The sequence below is a fragment of the Amphibalanus amphitrite genome, unplaced genomic scaffold (genome assembly GCF_019059575.1).
Source record: "Amphibalanus amphitrite isolate SeventyFive unplaced genomic scaffold, NRLGWU_Aamphi_draft 000113F_arrow, whole genome shotgun sequence".
NCBI classification, from domain to species: Eukaryota; Metazoa; Arthropoda; class Thecostraca; order Balanomorpha; family Balanidae; genus Amphibalanus; species Amphibalanus amphitrite.
The window spans coordinates 507,547-532,327 of record NW_024881608.1 but is presented as its reverse complement, the minus strand read 5'-3'; the positions used below and the strand labels follow the sequence as shown (position 1 = coordinate 532,327).

Below are 24,781 nucleotides of genomic sequence, written 5' to 3'. Positions count from 1 at the left end.
GTGTGGGTTCGTCGCCTCCAAGACGCCGACTGCGGGCGAGAGTCAAGTGATAAAAGCGGGAGGGTAAACAGGTTTAAGTACATAATAGGGGTCGAGAGCCGACCGACCCCTGTCCCTCGGCCGGGGATGGCCGGTGCCCCTGGGAGCGAGGGGGAGGGTCGAACTAGGACGGGGAAGGGGAGGGAGGGGCGCCGCGGCGCTATCGGCCGGCCACGAACGCGCCGAGTGCTGGCCTGCGGTCGATGACTGTAGCCGGCGGCTGCGACGGCCACGAGAACCAGAACCCGGTGCTCTTCTAGCCAGTCGCGTACAACACGCCGGTGTTAAGTACACTGTATATACATGGTACCCGTCTTGGCGCTGTGGCTGTGATTAGGACCCGTCGCTACTCGAGTACTCGCTACTGCGCAGTCCGCGCTAGACCGAGTGCCGGCTGCTCATGGCGCTGCTGGTCCCACATAGACGGGTCGAGCTGTCCGACGCTGTTGAGAAAGCTCCGACTCGCCACGGTCAGGGCGCACGGTGCATTCGATGGGTACGCCTCAAGTCCTAGAGACATCGGCCGTCACTCCTGACGGCGGGGGCTGCGCGCCGTGGCCAGTTGTTGTCGGCGCACGTGACGCTATGAAATAGGTCAGCCCTCCACTGACTGGGACTAGTCGTAGCCGTACTGGCTGCCAAGCCTTTGGTGACTCTGTCCGGCGGCGAGCGCACGCTGGCGTGCCGCGGGTAGACCGAGCGGCGTCCTGGTGTTTGGCGGTCCCGTCCGGGTCGTCTCAGACGCGAGGGTGGCGGCCGACGGTAGAAAACGCCGGGGTGGCGGCCATTACCCTGAGCAAACACAGCTGCCAGGTCTGGGCGCGTCTCGCCGTGGTGCTCACTTGGGCGTTGCGCGGCGCCGTGATAGTGCCCTCGTGGTCACCGGCGGCCGGCGGTAGGGCGCACGTGGCTGTTGTGGTCCCGATGGAATGGTGACGGGGGGGGAGGGAGGGGGTGACTGCGCCGCCCGGCGTCCGGGCCGAGGCAGCGGACGGTGTTATCTTAGGAAGGACGCTGGGGGAGTGGGGTCGGGTGGTCCCGACTGTTTGTGATCCCGCCGGTGCCACGGTCGTGGTCCCAGTCGCTGGTGTGAGTTCAGTGGTAAAAATATTGGCTTTGCGTAAATACGAGACGTCAGTCCCTGTGGGAGTGCGAGACGCACTGGAGGTGTCCAGTCCGTCCGAAGGACCGACCTTGCGACGGGCAGTGCGGGGTTGCAAGCATGCAACACTGCAGCGAGGGTGTCCGGTCCAGGACGGGCCGACCCTGAGCCGGGCAGAGTGAATGTACTGATTGCGAGACTGCATCGAAGGTGTCCAGTCCGTCCGAAGGACCGACCTTGCGACGGGCAGTGCGAGATTGCAAACATGCAACACTGCAGCGAGGGTGTCCGGCCCAGGACGGGCCGACCCTGCGCCGAGCAGAGTGAATGTACTGATTGCGAGACTGCATCGAAGGTGTCCAGTCTGTTTGAAAGACTGACCTTGCGACGGGCAGTGCGAGATTGCAAACATGCAACACTGCAGCGAGGGTATCAGGCCCAGGACGGGCCGACCCTGCGCCGGGCAGAGTGAATGTACTGATTGCGAGACTGCATCGAAGGTGTCCAGTCTGTTTGAAAGACTGACCTTGCGACGGGCAGTGCGAATTGCAATCGTGCAACACTGCAGCGAGGGTGTCCGGCCCAGGACGAGCCGACCCTGCGCCGGGCAGCAGGAATGTACTGATAGTGAGACTGCATCGAAGGTGTCCAGTCCGTTCGAATGACCGACCTTGCGACGGGCAGTGCGAGATTGCAAGCATGCAACACTGCAACGAGGGTGTCCGGCCCAGGACGGGCCGACCCTGCGCCGGGCAGAGTGAATGTACTGATTGCGAGACTGCATCGAAGGTGTCCAGTCCGTCCGAAGGACCGACCTTGCGACGGGCAGTGCGAGATTGCAAACATGCAACACTGCAGCGAGGGTGTCCGGCCCAGGACGGGCCGACCCTGCGCCGAGCAGAGTGAATGTACTGATTGCGAGACTGCATCGAAGGTGTCCAGTCTGTTTGAAAGACTGACCTTGCGACGGGCAGTGCGAGATTGCAAACATGCAACACTGCAGCGAGGGTATCCGGCCCAGGACGGGCCGACCCTGCGCCGGGCAGAGTGAATGTACTGATTGCGAGACTGCATCGAAGGTGTCCAGTCTGTTTGAAAGACTGACCTTGCGACGGGCAGTGCGAGTTGCAATCGTGCAACACTGCAGCGAGGGTGTCCGGCCCAGGACGAGCCGACCCTGCGCCGGGCAGCGGGAATGTACTGATAGTGAGACTGCATCGAAGGTGTCCAGTCCGTTCGAATGACCGACCTTGCGACGGGCAGTGCGAGATTGCAAGCATGCAACACTGCAGCGAGGGTGTCCGGCCCAGAACGGGCCGACCCTGCGCCGGGCAGAGTGAATGTACTGATTGCGAGACTGCATCGAAGGTGTCCAGTCTGTTTGAAAGACTGACCTTGCGACGGGCAGTGCGAGATTGCAAGCATGCAACACTGCAGCGAGGGTGTCCGGCCCAGGACGGGCCGACCCTGCGCCGGGCAGAGTGAATGTACTGATTGCGAGACTGCATCGAAGGTGTCCAGTCTGTTTGAATGACTGACCTTGCGACGGGCAGTTCGAATTTGCAATCGTGCAACACTGCAGCGAGGGTGTCCGGCCCAGGACGAGCCGACCCTGCGCCGGGCAGCGGGAAGGTACTGATTGCGAGACTGCATCGAAGGTGTCCAGTCTGTTTGAATGACTGACCTTGCGACGGGCAGTGCGAATTTGCAATCGTGCAACACTGCAGCGAGGGTGTCCGGCCCAGGACGAGCCGACCCTGCGCCGGGCAGCGGGAAGGTACTGATAGTGAGACTGCATCGAAGGTGTCCAGTCCGTTCGAATGACCGACCTTGCGACGGGCAGTGCGAGATTGCAAGCATGCAACACTGCAGCGAGGGTGTCCGGCCCAGGACGGGCCGACCCTGCGCCGGGCAGAGTGAATGTACTGATTGCGAGACTGCATCGAAGGTGTCCAGTCTGTTTGAATGACTGACCTTGCGACGGGCAGTGCGAATTTGCAATCGTGCAACACTGCAGCGAGGGTGTCCGGCCCAGGACGAGCCGACCCTGCGCCGGGCAGCGGGAATGTACTGATAGTGAGACTGCATCGAAGGTGTCCAGTCCGTTCGAATGACCGACCTTGCGACGGGCAGTGCGAGATTGCAAGCATGCAACACTGCAGCGAGGGTGTCCGGCCCAGGACGGGCCGACCCTGCGCCGGGCAGAGTGAATGTACTGATTGCGAGACTGCATCGAAGGTGTCCAGTCCGTCCGAATGACTGACCTTGCGACGGGCAGTGCGAGGTTGCAAGCATGCAACACTGGAGCGAGGGTGACCGGCCCAGGACGGGCCGACCCTGCGGCGGTCATTATGAGCTGCAGTTATAGCGTTTGCTGTCACATTAGGCGCCAGAACCATACACATTACACAATAACATAGACCGGGGTCGCAATGGCGTGCCGTCGAGACGACTGCGAACAGATATTAGTGTCATTGGCTGTGAATGCGTCGAGTGTCCCGAGCCATGGATCTCCCCGGTGCACGATACCTGTGAGTGCGGCGGTGATGGCGGCGCTGTCCATGGTAAACCGGTGAGGCGTTTCGCACGATTCGATTCAACACTGTCGGGATGGTTGAGGTAGTCGATGGCGCTAGCTGTGACGTCCGTCGCTCTCGGGGCGCGAGCGACGACTGGCGGGTAGCGCCGCGCACAACGCATGGCCGGCGGGTACCGCCGCGCACCACGCGTGCGCGTCGTCGTGCCCTCAGCTGATCGTGCGTGAGCTTGCGTTACCATTAACCATCATTGAATTTTCGAGCGAGAAACCACGCGTCACGAATGATGCAATCTAAGTGAGATAAAGATATATAATGTAATTAGCAGGTTTCCACTACGGTGACGTTCCGAATGAGTGAATTCAATAAAAATATGAAATTGAATAAGCTAAACGGATGTGAGAGTGCCACAAGGTTAAAAATAGAGATGGTTTCAATATGCAGAGGCATGCATTATATGGTTTTGTGCGAGAAGGTAAAGTAAAAGACCAGTACGGAGCTGAGCCAGACATTTCTACGTGAGGCTCCTGTAGAGGTCCCGCTCGGCTGCGTCCGCGGACATATGACTCCTGCACACGCTCTCATCAGCTCCGCTGAGCCGTGCGGGAGACGTGAGTCGAGCGGGCAGCTCTGACTCTAATTATGACTAACTGGCAGCCTCAGCCAGCCTCACGGCGGAAACAGTCGGCCGCGAGGAAAATTATCCTCATGAGAGACCGTCAGCTCACTTTTAACGACACCGGCTCTACCGCTCACCTGCGACCACCGTCCGCCGTCCACCGACCACCGTCCACCGCCCATCGTCCACCGTCCACCGTCCACCATCCATCGTCCACCGTCCATCGTCCACCGTCCATCGTCCACCGCCCATCGTCCACTGGCCACTGTAAACCGTCCAGTGTCCCCTCCCTGTCCACCGTCCATCATCCACCGTCCACCGTCCACCGTCCACTGTCCACCCGGGCGGACGCACTTGTTTGTGTGTCCGGCGACGGGCCACCACATAATCGCCTGTCACTGGGGAGCGCGGCCGGACCAAATCTGGACCATCGACCCGGTCAGCGTCTGAATTGGCGCCTCTGGACACAAAGGAGGTGCCCAGCCAATCTGAAAACAGCGCGCGCCGACTCGGCTGCTATAGAAGGAGGTTCGAACATGCTATGATTGATCAGAATTGGTCATCGGTGATCAGTTCGGTATGGCTCGAGAGTCTTGGCTAAGGTCATCTGGGCTGTTATGTACCACTTTGGACGTTTGTTTAGACAACTAACCTGTTATGTTGACTATTTTACCATCATTTAACGTATGCCCGGAGGTTCGATAGAATACACCATGGTATACGTCACGTGTAAGCTCAGACAGATAAAAATGTGCTAGCAACATGTTATCAAGTTACTCGTCGCCGACACCTTTCTCGGGCCGCCTCGCCGCCCCAACTCCTCCGCCCGGTCGCCACTGATCCGGCGCCGCCGCCGCTCACTGCTATCACAACCGCTAACTTTCGGACCGTGTCCACGCCGCTCACCACTCCCGGGGCCGGCGCTTAATTGAAGCCGCTGCGAGATCGGGGTGCGATCGACCGCTCGGGCCGCCGCCGAGTCGGCGCCAATTACCAGAGGCCAGTAACGAGCCGGGCTGGGCCCTCACGGACCCGCCGCGCGCCCCCGAGCTGTCGGCTCGAGGTGACGCCCGATCCGGCGCGCCGACGGCTCGAAAACAGCGTCTGGGCGGAGTCGACGCCGAGGCGGAGAGTGCGTCGACAGCGACGACGATGGCGGTGATAATTTCACCTTGATAGCGGGCCGAGTGGCTCTCAGTCGGTTATCGGCGAGTGCTCCGGCGGTGGGCCATTTGGGCGTGTTCGCGGATAATGGAACGGTTGGACAGAACTGTACTTGTAATGTTTCCGGCCCACATGCTAGGTGACATGCAAGCCTCGGCGCTGACCCGAGGAGATATTGTAGCTACGTGTTGTTGGGTGGACAGCAAATAGCCTTGTTCACAGCCTAGGAAGGAAAGACGTTATTAAAAATGACGCTGTTATTAACTACCACGTACAGGTTGGATCGAATGACCCATAAGAAGTTTGACGAGTGTAATCGAAGCATGTACATATTGAGCATTTTGATACCACATCGAAAAGAGCGGTTAGCGTCTGTGAATTTTACGTAATAAAATCGATCATATTAGGCGGCGTATAACAAGCGGCTACCATCCATGGGATACAATGCTCTGTAAGCTGCGAAACTATAGCCCAGTCCTACTTGTGCTCAAAACTATAAAGTCGGAATCAAAGTGTTTGATTCCTCTCCGAAGAGTTCTTTCCAGTTCACCGCCACGCCCTATAAGTTGCCACCGCTGCCAATCAGCTCGTTTCCTCTGGGCCACCCTGATCCTCACGGCGTCCACAGCTGGAGACACATCGGCACAGATTTACCGGCCGGCGGATCAATGTCCCACAGACCCGCCCTCGGTTCTCCCGACCGCCCCCGCCCCCGCCCCCGCCGCCGCCCCCGCCCTCGTCATCTCGGGGCGGACGGCAGCCGCTCAGGCGAGCAACAAAAACACACCCGCGGCAGAGGGCCGCGCCGGTTTGTGAAGACTTCCTCGACTGGCGCTGGAAGCGCCACCGGCAGACACCCCCAGTTAATTCGGAGACACACCGATTTGTGTGTGTGTGTGTGTGTGTGTGTGTGTGTGTGCGAGAGGGAGAGGGAGAGAGAGAGAGGGGGGGGGGAGAGAAATGGAGGGAGAGAGAAGGAAAGAGAGGGGGAGAAGGAGAGAGAGGGAGGGAGAGACAGATGGAAGAGAGAAAGAGAGACAAGAGGAAAGAAAGATAGAATTGGAGAGGGAAAAAGAGTCAGGGGAGAGCGAGAGAAGTAAAATGGTGAAAGAGAAGGAGAAACTGAGATAACAAGAAAGAGTCATGTCTCAGGGTATCTGTGCAGCTTTCAGGTCACCCCAGAACCCATGCTACCTCAGCCTGTCCCCGTATGTCTCAGTATTCCTCCGTGTCTCCGCGTGTCTCAGGTGCGTCTCGCTCGTCTCCATGTCTCCAGTCTCTGCGCGGCTGCGGCTGCGGTCGTCTGTCACCGGCGGGCCAGGTCGATGCCGCTGGCGTGACACGGTCCCCCGCTGGCCCTAATTAGACTGACGACAATAACGCCGAGTCGTTATTCTCGCCGTCGGTGGTGACGGCCACGTCAGACGCCCGGCCGTCACGGCACGACGGCTCGCACCGCGCCTTAGACGGCCCTTTTTGTCGGCAAAAGAAACCGATAATGCAAAGAAAGTGCAAACGGAAGATATGGATATGTTGTCGCTTTTAGGCGGTGTTTTGCTGTACTTCTATTTTGCGTTCATCCGGGACAAAAGTCGTTATTGAGATGATTTATCGAGAAAATCATTTGTGCTTATTGCAAGAGCGATGATAAACTAAAGCAATATTTACCAGTATATCTCATAGCCCCATAAAACTCACTGCCGTTGTTAACAAACGACAAATTTTATTTGTAAGAATATGCTCGCATATCCTGCCCACTTTCCACCGACCCAAAGCTCGAGCTGTAAGTCACACCGGCTGAGACGACCTTGGAAGAGCGCCGTCCGTCTGCCACTTGCCGTGTCGGTCTCGGAGGGCTTCGGAGCGGTTTATGAAGGGAAGCAGCGCCGGCCCACCGAGCTGCCGGGTGAGCCGCGGTGGGGCTTCTCTGAGACTGCCGTCTGTCGTCAGACCTCGCAGCGACTGTCTGCGTCACCTCAGACCGCCCCTATCCACCTCGTCTCGCTTCAATGCGTCTCACTTCGCCCCAGTCCGTCTCACTCCTCCCTAATCCGACTCACTGCTCCCCAATCCACCCCACTCCTCCCCAATCCACCTCGTGCCGCTTCAATGCGTCTCACCTCGTCCCAATCCACTCCACTTCTCCCTAATCCACCTTACTCAGCCCCAGTCCGCCTCACTGCTTCCCAATCCATATCGTTCAGCTCCAATGTGTCTCAGTTCGTCCCAATCTACCTTTTGCCTCCCAACTCCCTCCCAATCTACCATACTCCATCCCCATCCGCATCACTCCGCCCCAATCCACCTCACTTCTCCCCTAATCTGTCCCGCCCCGCCCCAATCCAGCGCCTGTAGCGGGCGCTACGACCGCATCAAACTTCCCATGTCAGCATCAAACTTTGACCGGGCCCGCAGACGGGTCGTAAGGCTGGCCAGTAAATCCACGCCCCACAGGGAGCCCACTATCAGTCCTTGCGGCCGCTGCAGTAAGCGGTAACACCGAGTAAATCATCAAAGTCATGGCCTGTGTCAGGCTAAAAGCTAAGGTGCTTAGAGCTGACACCTGCTTAATTTAACCGAGGCGTCGCGTGCCGGTTCTGGAGGGATACCGAATGTACCGTGAAGAGCGTGCATATTGAGTAATTCTCGCAGTCACGCAATTCACTGCAAATCCCACCGGCCATGAAGCAAGGTGCAATGTTACGGAATGTTCCGCACACCGGACGGTAATTTATACACGACGACAGCTCGGAATGTGCGCCTTTATTTTCATTTCTGGCCGGTTCCATTAGTCTGGTTTGTATTCGGAACCCGCTGGCAGCGGACGCGTCGGGCACTCAGGTCGACACAGTTACACAACTGCAGTTTGGCCCGGTCACGTCCCGATTTTCTGCAGAATTGAAGACACACTTGAGATTGTGTAACGCGCATGGCGCCTATCTCTTACTCAGGCCGCTACTTTATTGGTTTCGAATGCAAAGTCGACATGCACACATCCATTTAGACTTGCATACTGACATTTTCGTGCCAATTCCGGAGAGACAGTGTGGCACATACCACATGACCGATATCCAGGATCAATCTGGACTCCCAGCGAGCCCAGAACAGCGACCGGGGATGGTACGACACCGGACAGGGGGGGGGGGGGTGAGGGCGTAAACAGCGGTTGGGGGCCACCCGGCGGGCTGTCCAATGAGGAAGAGTCCGGCCACCGGTCGTCCACTCGGAGAACACGGCTCGAGCGTCCCATGACGGCTCGTCAACCTCCACTCGGGCTAATGAACGGAGGCGACGCGGCCGTCCCCGGCTCTGAGCGGCTCCAGAGGCTGGTCCCTGTCTCCGACCGAGCAGCGCTGACCGCTGTCTCTAACCGACCCCTCCCCCTCACTGAGAGGTTTCCGTCCGCTGTATCGCTGAGTGATCAGTGACCCTGACCTCTGACAGTGTCCTGTCTACCTGCCATCTCTAACCGACCTCCTCCTTCCCCCTCACTGACAGGGTCCCGTCTTCTGTATATCTGGGTGACCCTAGCCTCTGAGCGTGTCCTGTCTACCTGGCGTTTCTAACCGAGTAGTCCTGCCACAGAGACGGTGCCGTCTGCTGCCTCAACTCAGGTACTTACCTATAGGCTGAAGTCTGATGACGCACCGCGGTCAACAAAGGGAGTGACACACAAGCCTTGGCTTGGATCAGCGATATCTAACTAGTCGTACAAAAAAAGTTTGGGATTCATTTTCATACTAAAATGCCTTCTATTGGTCAAATGACGGAAACGACTTGGAAATATTAAATTGATAGTAATTTTCATGCTTCGATTGCTGTCACTAATCATTAAGCGTTACTGCGTCATTGGTTTTACATTGATAAGGCCACTGTGGATATGTATCCGGGCTGGCTGTTCGCGGAATGCCATTAGTTTTAACGACAGCCTGTAAGCCGGCTGCAGCCTCCCTGGCCGGCCGGCTGTGCCGCGGGGGATTTTATGCCAGACTGGTCTCCCGGATAGAAGGGGCTCTGCGGAGACACTGGTAAATGTGGCGTCTGCAAAAGCGTCCACCAGAAAGAGACAGTGGGTACATGTGGATGTGTGGCCACCAGTTGACGGACATTGAGAGGCCCTTGACAGTGTTTGGTGGTGAGTTGTTTTGTCAACTCATCTCATTCAGAAGGCCACTTACATTTGTGGGTGATAATAATCCAAATCTTTAACAAATGGTTTGCTTGTTGTGTTGAATCGTATGCTACAAGAAGCGTGTTCAGTGGAATGCGAATGAGGGTTCTACTAGCTTTATTAGATTATGCGTTTTACAGGCAACCGTTTATAATTCGGTGTCATTACCAGCGACAATGAAAACTTAACGACATTCTTTTAAATCTGCTAAATTTCGGCGTCCCAAATTACTTGTTTATAAACAGCGGGTGTAGCAAAGCATTTACGTCAAAGCAAGAGTCCTGCACACATATTTTCAAACGAAATCAATGACCCCGCCGGCATATGTATGACATTTCTTTTATGGAGAAAATCATTGTCGTAACGGTAAATGGCCGTTACTGGAAAGCCGTGCTGGCGTTCTGAACCATAATATGAAGTTATTTCGCCAATAAAAACCAGCTATTCGACGGCCAATCAATAGATGAGATTGAAATGCGGCTCCACCGCTCGAGTTGAGCTCCGAATGCGTCCCAACTCTCCGGCCCGGCGCCAAATTGATAAAACAATTGCTGCTGGACCGGAGAGGGATGGGTGTTTTTTCCATTGTGAGACGCCGGCTGTTACCGGCTGTTTTTATTATCGCCGCTTATCTGACCGGAGAGATATGGCTACTTTTGCAATTATCTGAGATGCTCCGGAGAGAGATAAAGAGTTGGCATGTGCTCTACGTCCAGGCGGAAAACAGAACCATCCGTTTGCCGGCATACCTTAGCGGAGTCATTTGTGACACCAGAGTGCCTCGTTTGGAGGTCGCTTTCAGGCTATCCCCGCAATGGTCGGCGGCGGCGTTTATTCGCTGTGTGTACGGCGCAGCCATCCGCGGGCATTCAAAGACATTTCGGCCGTCATTGCCGTCATAGACAGCCCGGAGAGGCAGCGCTCCGCGGTCTGATCTCGTCTCGGGAAGCGGTCTGTACATGGCAGCGCTTTGATCGGGGATACGGTCCGATCACAGACGGGCAGACCGTCTCCATCACAGCCGCACGGGTGGCCCTGACAGCGTATGAAATAGAGCGCGACATCTCTGCGGCCGGTATTGAACTGGCCTTTGGCTGCAAAGGCTGTATTACACCGGACTTGACCGGATTGCCATAGCATATCAGGTGCATCATAACGCGCCACACATTGGCAGAATGGAATTGATAGGCGCACTATACCGAACCAGACGACAACGGCTCATAATCACACACCAGTATCAGGTGACCCGATCGGTGTATTTTTCAGCGCAGTGCCCACGCTGTCCGGCTGCCGGCGGACGTCAGAAGGCCACGCCCCCTCGGTGACGTGCGCCCCGCCCCCGACACTGCTGTCAGAGGTCCGGCCCGCCCCCTCGGCTGTCGATGCAGGGGCTCTGGTGGCATCCGGCTGTCTACATTTGTCAGCTACATAGATCCTCTGAATGATTTGGCAGTGGGGAGTGCTGGGATGATGGAAGACGAAAGTGTCCAGCATATTTCAACACTGAAATAAAGTTTATTTTTCCATATGAAATATAAATGAAAGGCTTGTTTAATATTTAGCCCTGTTATAGAACTTATCTTTCATCTTGATTAGCAAAAGAGCGCGTGATTGCACGCATGTATCTCAATCAAATAAGGTATTAATTAAGGTGAAGGTCAGACATTTGTACGATGACAGGCTGACAGGAACATGGGCAGCGCCTTCAATAATGAAGGAATAAGGATACCTTCCAGGTGCAAAGTAATGGTTCTCATGTGTTGCAAGAAAACCGTGAAAAATGTCTGAATGTTTTCGATATGAATGTCTATCGTACATTCCTAAGCTACTTCCCCTTCAGATCGATGTGTGTCTCTGTGTGCGTGCAAGGAATACGGAATCCACACCAGTATTTCACTTTAAATGGGATAGTTTGCGAGATATTCATATTTAATCGATAGCACAAGCCCATTTATTTAGCATGCCCATGGTTTTCTCGCGTTTGGTTTTGTTTGACTAGCTGATGCGCTGTAGGAATCACGTAGGCCGATGTGTAACTCGGTTGACCTCTGGGTCCCGGTGGAGCGGCAATTGGTCACCACCGGTAACCGGCAGGCCAAATAACCTCCGTCCGGTGCGGTCAGAATTAACAAATGAAAGTAACACTTTCGGTGGATGACGAGTGAGTCGTGATACAGCGGGCCATTACCGTATGCTGCACCGGTCTCCGGTAATGGAGGTAAAGACTGGGAGGGCAGGGGGAGGGGTGACCACTGACCAGTCGGACGATAACAGACCCACGCACCGCTCAGCGGACAGCCTCCGGTATAGTCTCAATTCTCTCCTAGCTAGGTTCTGGGGAATGGACACATTGGCCTTGGCGGGGGGGGGGGGGGTCCTCTGGCAGGCAGTGATGCCTTCTAGCCTCACATGAGAACCCATATAGTGTCACAGACTGTTGCAGCGTTTACTTTATCACATCTACATGAACCTACTCAGCTCTCAACAAGCCCTGTCGGAAGCAGCCTGTTGTGCAGTCTTGCAGCCCTTTATCAGGCTCTGCAGTCGCTCAATGATCGGCTGTGCAGTTAATGCATGCAGAGTGCTATTCGGCATGGCAACTGTTGGCCGTGATCCAGACTGTATTGCACACTTGTATTCTACTACTGCAACATTAACCGCGTCGTTGGGTTTTCTCGATTGGTATTTAAGAGTAGTATTTTCCCTTACTGCTGGTTATTTGGGCCGACAACCAGTGAGTATCAGCTGCAATGTGCTTTTGCACCACTCTTATATTATTTTGCTTTATCTCTGTTATTCATGTTCATTTTCCGATCGTTTTACTTATAGGTTGTCGATGCGCAATAAACATTCTGGAATGGAAATGGAATGGAAATCCCGGCCCGTCAGCTGCCGGCCTGGCTCTGAGCAGCAGCTCTTGTCTCGAGTTGCCTCGGTAGCGCAGCATCGAGCGACAGCTCTTGTTCAAATTGTATCGATAGCGCGCCTCGAGCGGCTGCCCTCAGCGGCCGTTCCAGCCGCTGTCGGTTTCAGACCACCGTCGCGACTCAGGTGACTCGCCGCTGCCGAATGTGCACTATGCACGTGAACCATTCATCCCCACCCCAGCTATCCGAGCATTCGCCCCAGTGCTGAGCCCTCACTCCGCCCGGTGAAGATTCTGCGCCCCGCCCGGCTCTGCTCCCCGCCCGGCTCTGCGCCCCGCCCGATTCTGCTCCCCGCCCGGCGTTCGCGGTCGAACCTCGGTCGATGTGAGGACACCGTACACGACGTGTGACCTTTATGGAGACCATACACGCACTGACAGCGGCCGAGCCGTGGTCGCCACTCTGCTCAGAGCGCCATGAATGCTTTAGTGGAATAAAGGTGACGCTGGATGTATGCTGAGCCAACACCGCTATTCACCAGAACAGCCTATGTCAGCGATGGAAATTGATTTCATGTCAACGCTTGTTATGTTTAGGATGAGATTATGACTTAAATACCTATGTCGCTTTCAAGTTCCAACGCACACATGATATTTACCTATATATTTCTTAAAGATTTCAGCGTATCATCAGGACTTCTGGAATCAAGACAAATATATGAAAACTCTAGTTCAACATAACGTACCTCGTCGTGACGATCATAACGTTTCCAATCATATAATGGCCACCGGACCGGATCTATTTCCCTGTAAATACTGGCACTGGCCGGCCTAAAGTCGGCCGGTCGGCCAAGCGGCGCTATTTGACCTGCTGTTATCTCAGCAAACAGGTCCTGTTGGCACTAGCGACTGAAGACCGCCAGAAGTGTGGCCAACGTCGGAATTTCAGCAGTCTCAAGTAGAGCAACACAACGTCCGTGCTCGTGTGCGGAGCCAGGGACAAACTAATGGATATTAGCAGCGCAAAACGGCGAAACACGAAACCCGTGTTCAACAGCGGTATAGGTTCGGCAATGGTCAATTGAACTCCATCAGCGTTTTGGTCTATGAAAGCTTGAAAATCAATGCCAGTGTTTTTTTTTTGTTTTTTTTTTTTTTTGGTGCCCAAGCCCATTTCGTGCTCATGGCCTTAGCAGTCCTTTTAGAGACATGTCGGCAAATGTGGTTCTGATTTTAAGCTAATTTTGCTTCAAACTCGCATAATGCGTATGCATCTCTTGTAAAAACCTTTCCGCGAAACCATTTGACCGATTTGAACGCAAGTTACAGAATATCCCGTTTGGTGAACAAGAAACACATCTCTTACGCACGAGTGCGTCGGTACCTAAATGACATTGATTCCATCGCAGCATTGGATGGAAATCGAGGATGAATTAATAATAGACGCTTTTGCTGCCGCTCGCGGCACCGTAATTCACTGATGGATTTAAAATGGAATTTGGATTCAAAGTGAAATAGCGCATGAGTAGATGGCGTGTTTCAGCGATACCTACATACTGCCAGATCAAACATGACTGTAGATGTAGCATTTATTTACTTTACTATAGAAAGTGAGGCAGGTATGCTTATGCGTGAATAACACAATGAATAGCCTACAAGCATAATGCATATGTAGACTTGGAAACAATTTAGATTATCAGCTGGGTATAGATAGGCGTAGGTATTGTTGTGGGGGAAAGGGGTACTACGTTTATCTGTTTTCAGCACATGCAAAAGTTACCTGGCATAGTATGATTATATCTAAATGAGCCCCATCTTGTCCAACTACTAGGCTAAGGGGCATTTTTACCATTGAGGCATACTTAGTTATTATCGATTGACCAGAGTTCTCTTATTTTGCCTTTTTAGAAGTCCCTTTTTTATAAAAGTTTCAGCATGTTTGTCTCCTTTTTTGTTTCAGGCTGGTTCAATCTGTCACGGTAAGAGCCAAATTATCCGGGAAGGCTCGAAACAAGAAAAAATGATAAACAAGGTCATATGTTATCAGACAGCACTAGGGTTAGTCCCAGGGGCTTTCACGTCGGGTGTTGTTTACCCTAATAAATTAGTGCTGAATCCCTGGAATACTGTAGGTAACCAATCAGGGTTAATTGTGTCTTTTTACATAGGCGGCGGAACGGGGAGGGCACCGGGGCACCGTGTCCCCCTTTGGTTTTGGCATTTTAACATTAGCCCTATGGGCGTTGCATGGAAAGAATGGGACCAAAAGTCGGCAGTGCCCCCCTTAATTGAAGGTGTTCCGCCGCTACTGTCTTTTTATTACGGAGCGAGCGAAGCGAGCGTAGTCTTTCCTTAGATTAACGGAAATTTCTGAGTATGAGCGGCCGGCCGGCCGGCCGTGGTCACGCTTTTGCGAGGCTTATATCTCAGCAACCACTTGACCGATTTACACGCGGTAATTTTTGTAGGGTAGCTTCATTCCTTCTACCAAGTATTGGACTATTCCTGATGCATGTGGGTGACCCCTTATGCACGTGCCACGTGCAAAACGAAGAGGTGTCCGTTTTGTAATTGTTGCAATATCTCGGTAACTACTTGGCCGATTGCGCTGAAAGTTGGCATGTAGGTAGGCACCACTAGGCACTGCATATCCATGTGCCAGAGTTGGGGCGCTGCTGCACGTGCGCACGTGCAGGGGTCGTTTCCAGATCTCGAGAACGGCTCGACCAATTACCCTCAAACTTGGTACACAGTTAGGGACCGGTTAGTAGGGTGCCGTGCACAAGTCAGTTGGGACCCATTTTGCACGTGCGCACGTGCAGGGTGCCGCTTCCAGATCTCGAGAACGGCTGGGCCGATTGCGCTCAAATTTGGCACATCGCTAGAGACCGGTTAGTAGGGTGCCGTGCACAAGTCAGCTGGAGGTACCCCGTCGAAATTTCGCACGTGCAAGGCTCACCCTCTCGCTCGCTCCGTTAGTCGCCCCAAAAGGCGTTATACTGGTGCATATGCTTTAGGTTTTCTATATTGGTTTTAGTCGGCTGTCTATGACCGATTATGAAGTTCTTAGAAGTTCCATGGAAACATGCCGATTTACCACCCCGCTGCGGACAACACTCGATCGCTTCGATGTCAATCTCAACGACATTCACCAGGAGACGCAAAACCTGGTGGACAGAAACGCGCGCAACACGGCTTTTGTACCAGCAACTCCACAACGCCACACGCTCTCATTTCATCGGAAAGCTCTAGTCCTTTCGGTGCGTACAACACACTGTCATTGTGGGATTTTTCAGGGCTTGTTCCGAGAACTGCGCCTGCCGGATGTTTCCGACACTGACACGGGGCTGGTGTCAGATACAGGCTCTGTGTCAGAGCTGTCACACGGTGGCTCGCTGGTGTCATTCTCAGCGAAATGAGCGCGATAGGATTCGTCAGACCTGACTGACAAGTAAATGAGATATTCCCGGCACTGGGAGCATCTTAAACACGAAACTGCAGCTTCGTATTGTCTCTCTCCGTTTCATTCCTCATCCTCATCCACTGTATCCAAATCGAACGCGGCTCTCCCTCGCCGCGTTTCACATAGCGCCGCGCAAGGAGGGCCGCCTGAATAGGTATGCTGTACCGCACTACATGGCAGCCGGGCGGGTTAGCCTATGGTTCATCCTTCACACAAGCTGCGCGGTATTTAGATGTAACACAAATATCATATCCGAGCACTCACATCCAACGGTTATTATGGAGCAGTTACGCGCTCAGTTACAATTCATATTCCTACTGTAATCTGTATCACATCCAGGGACCAGGGGCACTCAGTGGCACTGCAGTGTATGGCAAAAACACACCTGAACTTTTAGAAATGCTATCAGATGTACCTACCCTGTGTCAACTCTCCAGTAATCAGTGTCGCTGACGAATGAAAAACTAAATTGTGAAAGTGAAAAGCGCAATCCATTCTGTTACATTCCCAGCATCAGCAACAAAATCGGGTTGATCACAGGAGTGCGTCATTCAGTATTGCAGCAGATTTTCATCACGACAGAACCGAAACACAGCTACTCATTATTTCTCATCTCTCATACATTTCCGAATAAATGCCAATAACGTTGCCGGCTGCTTCGTCAGTCGTAAATTTGATTAGCTTATTTCCTTATTTGATGTAAAATGATCATGCTATGCTCATTGCTCATGCCAATTAAGCACCAGATAGATGAAGAATCGTGGACGGCCGGCGGAACTATTTTAAAATAGGTTATGTTGTTAAAAAGTCGTCTCAAAGTTGAAAAGGCCTTTGACTTGGCCGGATCTTCCGTAATTCACTGGACTTATAAAAATAACACATTAGTGTTTTTAGACTTGCTTAAAGCCAACATCCATTTCCAGACTTTTTGCCAACAAGCCAGCTAATGTATGTTAAAATCACTTTTTGAGATCTCTCGCGAACATTCGGTTGATGCATAAAGCTCTATTGAATGCTTTTTTATCCATTAGGATACCAATTCTCATAAGTTTGTGCGCATTGGAAATTTTCTATTTGTAGTATTTCCGTTGCATCTTCGCTGATGGTTTCTTTGGAACTTCTGCTCTGCGTCTTTGTGACTTGGCTTAATGTCTATAAAAGGTTTGGAGAAAGGTTCTTTTAAAATAAGGATCCCATTACACAGGAAGGCAGGCACGCAACACATTATGTTCATCGTCTCTTTGAGGATATACTGCAAGCTTCATCCTCATATACTATTTCAATACATGAGCTAACTCAAGTCTGAAATGAAGGTGAAAAACAATCGGTCGCATTTTGTAATACAATATTCAAGCTTCAAAGCAGTCATCACGATTTTTTGCCCGATAAGTAGCTCAGCAAAATATATTTACTTGAATCTGATCGTATAAGTTTCAAGACTCACCTCTGTGCAGAAGGATGTTGAGGGAGACGACGAAGAGCAGGGTGGGTCGGGGCGGCAGCGGCACCATGTCTGGCAGCTTCATGGCATCCCCGCGCGTCAGTCCCTGCGCCGCTGCACTCGGTCGGGTCCTCTGCCGTCACTGAGCAGTCACTGAGCGATCACCGGTCACTGAGCGGTCACCGAGTGGTGACAGTGTCTCAGAGTCACTGCTGCGCTCAGTCGGGTCCTTCGCCGTCACTGAGCGGTCACTGAGCGGTGACGATGTCTCTGGGTCACCGTTTTGCTTTGCCTCAAGTTCACACACACACGCACTCAGTAAACGTCGGAAACTGTTCCGGTAAACAGTCCGACTCAGTTCAGGGTTAGTTTATCCAGAGTCGCGCGGCTGCTCCTCTAGTTCACTGTTTTTCACAACAGTGCGGCAACCCTGTGTCACTCTTGGTTGTCGGCGGCTCAAGAGTTTCACACAGCGTTTCTATCGACGTAAATTATTTGCACAGGATAAACGATGTTTTATCTCGTGCAACAGTTGAACAGCAACACATATAGCCACAACAATTTTATCAGTGTCGCTCGGTTCACCGTAGTCTCTTAGTCTGGTTGAAGTCGAACGTCACTAATATATCACGCAATTGTTTTCTAATCAGCGTATGTTATAACTAACACTGCTGTTTCAGTCTTGTACGATGAAATCCCTTACCACATAGTGAAAGGACATACATTCACCCATCAAACCAAACATTAAGTGCCTACGCAGCTGTCTGTAATTATGTTAAGTGAGGAATGACTTATTCTAGGGTGTCGCTCAGGCTAGCTTCACTGCGCGGGGTTCTACTGGCTACGATACGGTACAATCTCGCTTGAAGAAATGACCTCAGTTCAGTCAGTAAAAGATTGTGCGTTTTTCCTTCGCAGTTCACCCACACCACAGCTCACGGAAGTCGGGCGTTTTTTCTGCTGTCCAGTTCACCAGTCACGACACTAAGTCACCTCCAGCCGTCACTATATCACTCCAAGTTCACCGATACCGATCACGGCCGGACGCGCCAATTCTCCTCCTCGTCTTCTGGCATTCATCCGTTCTCCTGCGGCGCTGCCATTCTCCGGGGGCGTTTGCTGTCCACCGCTCAGTCCAGGAGCCCTCGGAGCATCAGCCCTCGGGGCGGGCACCGTCCGACATGGCTCGTCGGCTGCGCGAGGAGCGGACACCCGACGCCGCCGCGGTCACCCACCGTTTGACGTCGCCGGCCGACGGCGGCGCACCGACGACCCTCAGCGCCCCTGGCGGCAGGCGACGGAAACTAATCGCTGAATAAACATTCTTTTCCGTTAGCCTTTTGCCTACCAAGGCCCTATTTAGTACATAGGCTGCCTACCTACGGGCAAACGGGAAGGGACTGGTGTGAAACATGGCGGACTACAGCTGCTCAGAGCAGCCGAGCTCATGTCTGTGCAGTGACACGTGATTCGTAAATTGTGCGAACCAGTTTTTCACCACATTTGCTTTAAGCCAAGGGCAGCTTTCCTGATTTCGATCCACCTCTTTTTGACAAAAAAGCCCTTAAAACATCGATGCTAGTTATAGGAAGAAATAGATTACTGGTACTTATTGTGCTCCAGCCACTGGAACATCGAAACGGCTGTCTGTTTGCAGACCATAACTGATATTGGTCTATTTCGGAAGCAATCCTTATCATCTCTTCCTGGAACAACTGAAAACACGATAAGTACCGATTAAGTCAGGTGTAGAACAGAGCGGATAAATACTTTACAGAAGCTGTCTGGACAGCGTACAGCGCTCAGAAGTGGCCTGTTCGTCGAAGAAGCACCGTCAGAGCGCGTCAAAATCGGTTGAGTCGCCGTCGGCCCGCGAAGCTTCCTTGCGGGGGTTTGAGACCACCGCCGCTCCCGGGTGCGGACGGTGCTCGACACGTGTTCAGTGGTCACTGATCACCGAGCTCCACGTCCGGGTCACCCCGGCAGGCGGAGCATCAAATACCTAGGGCACAGTAGCCGGGAAGACTAAACATGGTGTGAATGTCGATAGAGCAATTTGATTTCCCGAATTTCATCACCAGTAGCAGTCGTCGACTTGTAAAAGAGAAACCATAGAATAGACGATTGGAACCAAACATTTTTTCAGAATAATATTTGATAATCATCGCAATGGAAGCTCTACATAGATCTATAGCGATGGACATTATCAGTACATATTCCTCCAGTATGGCATAACATGACCTTTGCATGCTGTTTGGCGGCTCTAGTCCAGTATGCAAGACATCGACTAAAGATAACCAATAACCCACTTGCTTTGGAAGTCATTGGTCAAGGTGATCACGTAAATGTCGAGGATCGCATTAAATATGAATGCCTGAGGAGCCCACAGGGACAGATAATCGCGATAGGGACAGATATTTTCGAACATCGGGCGATATGAACATTCGGAGTTCTTCGCATGGTAATTTGTGCTAAGAATAGTTTCGGAAAATGTATCAATGAATGTGAATGCACATTTCATTCGGAGGGACGAGAAAGACATATTTTCATTCTGGGCCGCGTATAGCACCATTTAATGCGCGGCATTTTCTGATTGGTGTAGGATGACCTGGGCCAACGCACTGGATTGCTAAAGTAGCTGGTAAAGAAGCGGGCTTTGCTCCTTAGGAGATCCTATAGTAGCCATCATGGCGCAAACAACACTACAAATTCAGACATAAAGCTTTTGGGGCTGTTCTTGATTTCAGAGTGCCACCTTCGCGCTGATACTATGGCATTATTTCTGATACATTGAGTTAGCGTGCAAGTAATGGCCCCATGGATGGAGGCTTTGTTTGATTGATTGTTTTATTAATCCCCAAATGGTCTGACCACTCACCAATGGTTTTGGCCACGTGGTTGCACGGCCTGCAACGGCTCATTTGCGGTGCAGTATTTTCTGGAAAATTTATTGTGTTCTTTCGAAGCCGGCATGGACTACAAAGCCTGTTTAGAAAGTCTTGGCCATGTCTCATGTTCCAGAAAACTTTTTGGGCAGCAAGTGATTGAACCGTGCACGTGAAGAGAACCGTTCTTGCTATGTGGTTAATTTTAAGTTTTAGTTACTCTCTTGTTCCCTTTGGTAGATCTCATCTACGTCGATGGATATTTCAGTACCGGTTTGTCTGTTGTTCACTGACGGCCCTCTCCCAGTGCAGTCCGCCGCTGCCTGTCCACGCGGCCGGTGACTGTCTGAGCCAGTCTCAGTTGACAGCCAGTCGCCGGGCGCTGACACCACACCTGAAGCCGAGCTGACCTCTGACCTCTGTCCTGACCCCGGCGGACGCCGCCGACAGTCGCACTGCACATATCAACGGCCGACGGGCCGGTCCCGGAGGTCGCCGGACGGTCCCGGCAGCGCGTGCCATAACGGCCCGGTGAACGTGAGGGGCTAGGTCTGAGGCCGGTTTATTTGTATTGATAGATATGGTCAAATGGAACGTGCCAAGGCGGACCCGGGCAGAAGATGGGGCTGGGGTCATCGGGTCCATACTGTGCAGCCGGTGAGTGCCTTTGTTTCTGAAGCAATGAATCGTGTCCAAGTCTATTTCTTCGAAGTGGTGTGTCAATTGAAATGTTCGCACTTAGAGGTCAAATTGTAACAGTTATTTCCTGCTGAGCACTATGACATTTTGACATGAAAAAATAAAGAGTACTTTCCAACATTGTAAATGTTCATTACTCTTAGGCAAGCGAGGAGTATCCCAGAGGCTGTCCATAGGTACGGTTGTCTCTATATAGATACAATACCAGTGTTCTGACACGACTCCTCGCCCATTTTCTGACCATGAATGACCCATGCCATCTGCCTAATCATGCATGCCTTCACACTAACATTCGCGCCCAGCTCCCAGCAGTCCAACATTTGACCACCAAATCGCGTGACCGACCTGCCTACAAATAAACAAGGTAGCATTATGTTCCGCCGGCGTAAGCTTTATGGGCCCAATAATTTACCGGCCAGCGTCACCAGGTCGAAAACACCGCGGCCACATTACTAAATAGCTCTATTACAATAAAACAAACGACACTATCGCTCAACCGCCGCTCGTAGGTCTGATGCTAATCATCGGTATTATAGGAGCCACATCGCGGGCAATAGAGGGTGCTAACACGGACCGTACACGTTCCCAGCCCGTGTCTGCTCTACCGAACATTTCTATTTATATGTTCTGATGCGCCCTGCATGAAAAAGGACACGTCAGTCATAATGCGGTAGATGCGCATGCGTGTATGAACTTGCATTGCGGTCTCTCTCGAAGCTTCGCTGGCCGGTCGCTCAGTTTCACATCAGGGTCTCCGAGCGCCGCGGAGAGTCGAGTCGTCCCCGTTACAGCACCTACCTACGGCAGAGAGCGTCCGCGAACTCTCTCTGGGACAGACGAGAGCAGACGCGGGCCCACTCCGGAACAAACGCCGTGGTGCGGTCGTCAGGCGGTCGCCGCCCTCATTTAGAACAGATCTACCGCTCACGTATGAGAGAGCAAATGCGCCCGGGCTTTTACAGCTCTGTGAGTTAATGTCCTGCGTAGAAGAGCAACGGCTCGTTATTCAATGGCAGACGAGTGAAATCTGGTATCCACGAAGAAGTAAAATAAAATGGAAGTGAAATAAGATATAGCGTAGAAAAGAACAGAGCCGGCATTTGTAACGTATACCAACCAAATTCATCAACTTTTGACTAGTCATCCATTTCAGTCGGTCCAATTTACTTGGTACGCTTGAGTGTTCGAGTGCGACATAAAATACGCAGCTGCGCACCCCATTGCGAACAGAGACAAGATCTCTCGGCTCAGCGCTCGCACAATTTTACGCACGCATAGCGCACATAGTGTGTCTTATGTAATAGCTCAGCTCGAGGGATTCCCGGCCAAGAGCTAAGTGAGCAATACGCGACGCCTGGACGCATTTCATTTCACTGCTCAGAAGGTCGACGACTCATTAGGCAGGGCTCTACCGCCATTCCATTTTCCTTCTGGATGTGCGGACTCACAATTCAGAGCCAAGTGATTTGTGGTATTCTAAAGAGCGAATGCTCTTCTGAAATTTGATAACTCGCTAAAAGGCAAAAGACATATTCCGAACACTTTGCGGTCGGCGATCTGCAGACTGCACTTCGTTTGAGAGATTAGACATGAAAATGCAGTTAGCACTTAACCCTATTCCTGGCGGGCTCCGCCGGGACAAGAAACTGGCGGGGGGGCCGATTCGGCCCCCCTTCAGATCTCAAAAACTACACATCGCAGCGACAAACGGCGAACGGCGTTTGATAGGTCGTTTAAAGATCTACAACTTTTACATAAAACATTTTCAGGTCAGGTCAATATTGAGGTCACCAGAGGTCATCAACGATAAAATGTTTTGGAACTAGTTACCTATATAACTTTTAAACTAAGAAACATAGAGACATAAAACCAATACATTTTTTGTTGCTCTCGCCGAGGCGATGTGAAATAAGTATGTGATGACCTTCACAGGTCAATTTAAAATTTGACCTGAGGTCAAGGTCAGGTCATTCATCAATGAGGTTGTGGGGTATGGTCATGCTGCATACCAAACGACGCGTCTTGACCAGGCGAGCAGTTTGGTACCACTTACAAGTCTTTAGCACCATCATGTCGTGATTTATTGACAGAAAAACGATTTATGACGTCACATGACCTCAGATGACCTTTGCCGGTGCCCCTGTCAATTAGCGGCACCAGGATCATCACCGATGAGATAATCTTCCATAAAACTGAAAGAACTGGGTGGTTTTGACTCGTTTACACGAAGCAGGAGGCGTTTCAATATTTTCCCATAGGCTTGCAATGTAAAGGTCACGAGTCTGGCCTGACCTCAGGTCACAGATATGAAAATTCTGAGATATACAAATTGCACATACTGGTACCTTAACTAAAGCCTGAAGAGAAGAAATTGATCGGTCAAAAACTCTAGCTCTGGCGTGATTGCAAACTTTTCTGAGGTAGGGTCACCAAACCGCCTCTGGTGACCTGACCTGAGGTCAGATCAACTCAAAATTTTCAGAAATGTTGCGTAAAAGCCTTTTAGAAAAAGTCAGAAAATTTGAGCTTCCTAGCTGAAAGCGTTTGGGAGATATAGGTAACCAAAAAACCTCAGGGGGGGGGGCTCCTGAGGCCCCCCCGCCAGGAATAGGGTTAATAGAAATACAGTCTGTCGGTATTGAGGGAGAGAAGTGAGGGAAAGAAAAGAGAGGAATTGGGAGGGAGAAAAGGCAAAGAAGAGGAAATGAGATGGATGGAGAAGGAGGGAGGGAAAGAGGCGGAGACTAACGGTGTGTGTCGTTCGGAGGGCTGCCACCGGCCCCCACGCCGATGGTCGCTCCCAGCGGGTGGTCGCTGTCTATACCCGAACACCCCGCCGACCTCATCAGATGACCTTGTGGTCGTTCACGGAGCACCGACCACGAATAGGCGGCTCGAGGGCGCTGCTGTTATCACGCCGCGAGACCAAAGTGGCGCGCCGCGGCGGTCGATGGCGCGGCCGACACGGTCTCGGCGCCGCTGAGACGACTGTGGCGCGGCGCGACGTGGTGTGACGCATTGACGCGCTCCTAATTCAACCAGTCTCCGTCTGGGAGAGCGCGTCTGTTTGTTAAACGGTCTCTAATTAGATAATCGCTGCCACTTTCAGCCAGTGGGGACGCCGGGAGGTCGCTGAGGCGCCGCGTGCGCTGGTGGGAGCGCTGAGGGTCTGGCCCCGACCCTGGCCTGTGGCGTGGTACAGAGAGGAGCGCTGGGGCCCACCCTGACCCTGGCCGATGGCGTCGCGGGCCGAAATATCTGAATAATGGGTGACGCCGCCATTGTCCGGTCACACCAGACGACCGAGGCCGCTGTGGTGATCGGATTTTCGCAATACGATCCATCACAATCCATTATGTCTAGTCCATTGAGAGGGAATATTTAGGAGAATGCGAGCTACCGACGTGCCAAAGCTGAAATAGCCACAATGGCGGCAGTGTCTTTGCCTTTTATTCCAAACTTATTGATTTTCGATAAATGACGAACTTGGAGTATCACGTACATACGTGCAGCCCTCTGCAAACTGCGTGGTAGCTATTTTTTTTTTTTTTGACAAAACCTAGAATAACGGGATATGTTAACGGTCACTCGGGAATTTAACAGCAAGATGCGCGATACTCCACACCTTTGAGTGGGCTGCTTATTTTGGTATATACATTTTCCGTCTAGCTGGGAACAACATACAAAAGTTTATATTTGCTCCCAAAACAAACTTTTGCATGTTGTTGCAACACTAGGCGTATACTTTGTTCAGTGATAGAACCAATCGAAGGAGTGGAGTATGGCGCACCTACC

General features: G+C 52.3%; 1 protein-coding gene across 1 annotated transcript in view; it reads right to left on the bottom strand.

Moving 5' to 3' along the window:
* The window catches only part of LOC122381058 (titin homolog), a 59,095-nt gene extending 40,450 nt beyond the window's left edge, over positions 1 to 18,645 (bottom strand). Inside the window, exon 1 of the mRNA XM_043364775.1 lies at positions 17,406 to 18,645. Coding sequence (XP_043220710.1) covers positions 17,406 to 17,487 — 82 coding nt within the window. The 5' untranslated portion in view covers positions 17,488 to 18,645. The remainder of the gene's footprint in view (positions 1 to 17,405) is intronic.
* Positions 18,646 to 24,781: the final 6,136 nt, after the last annotated feature.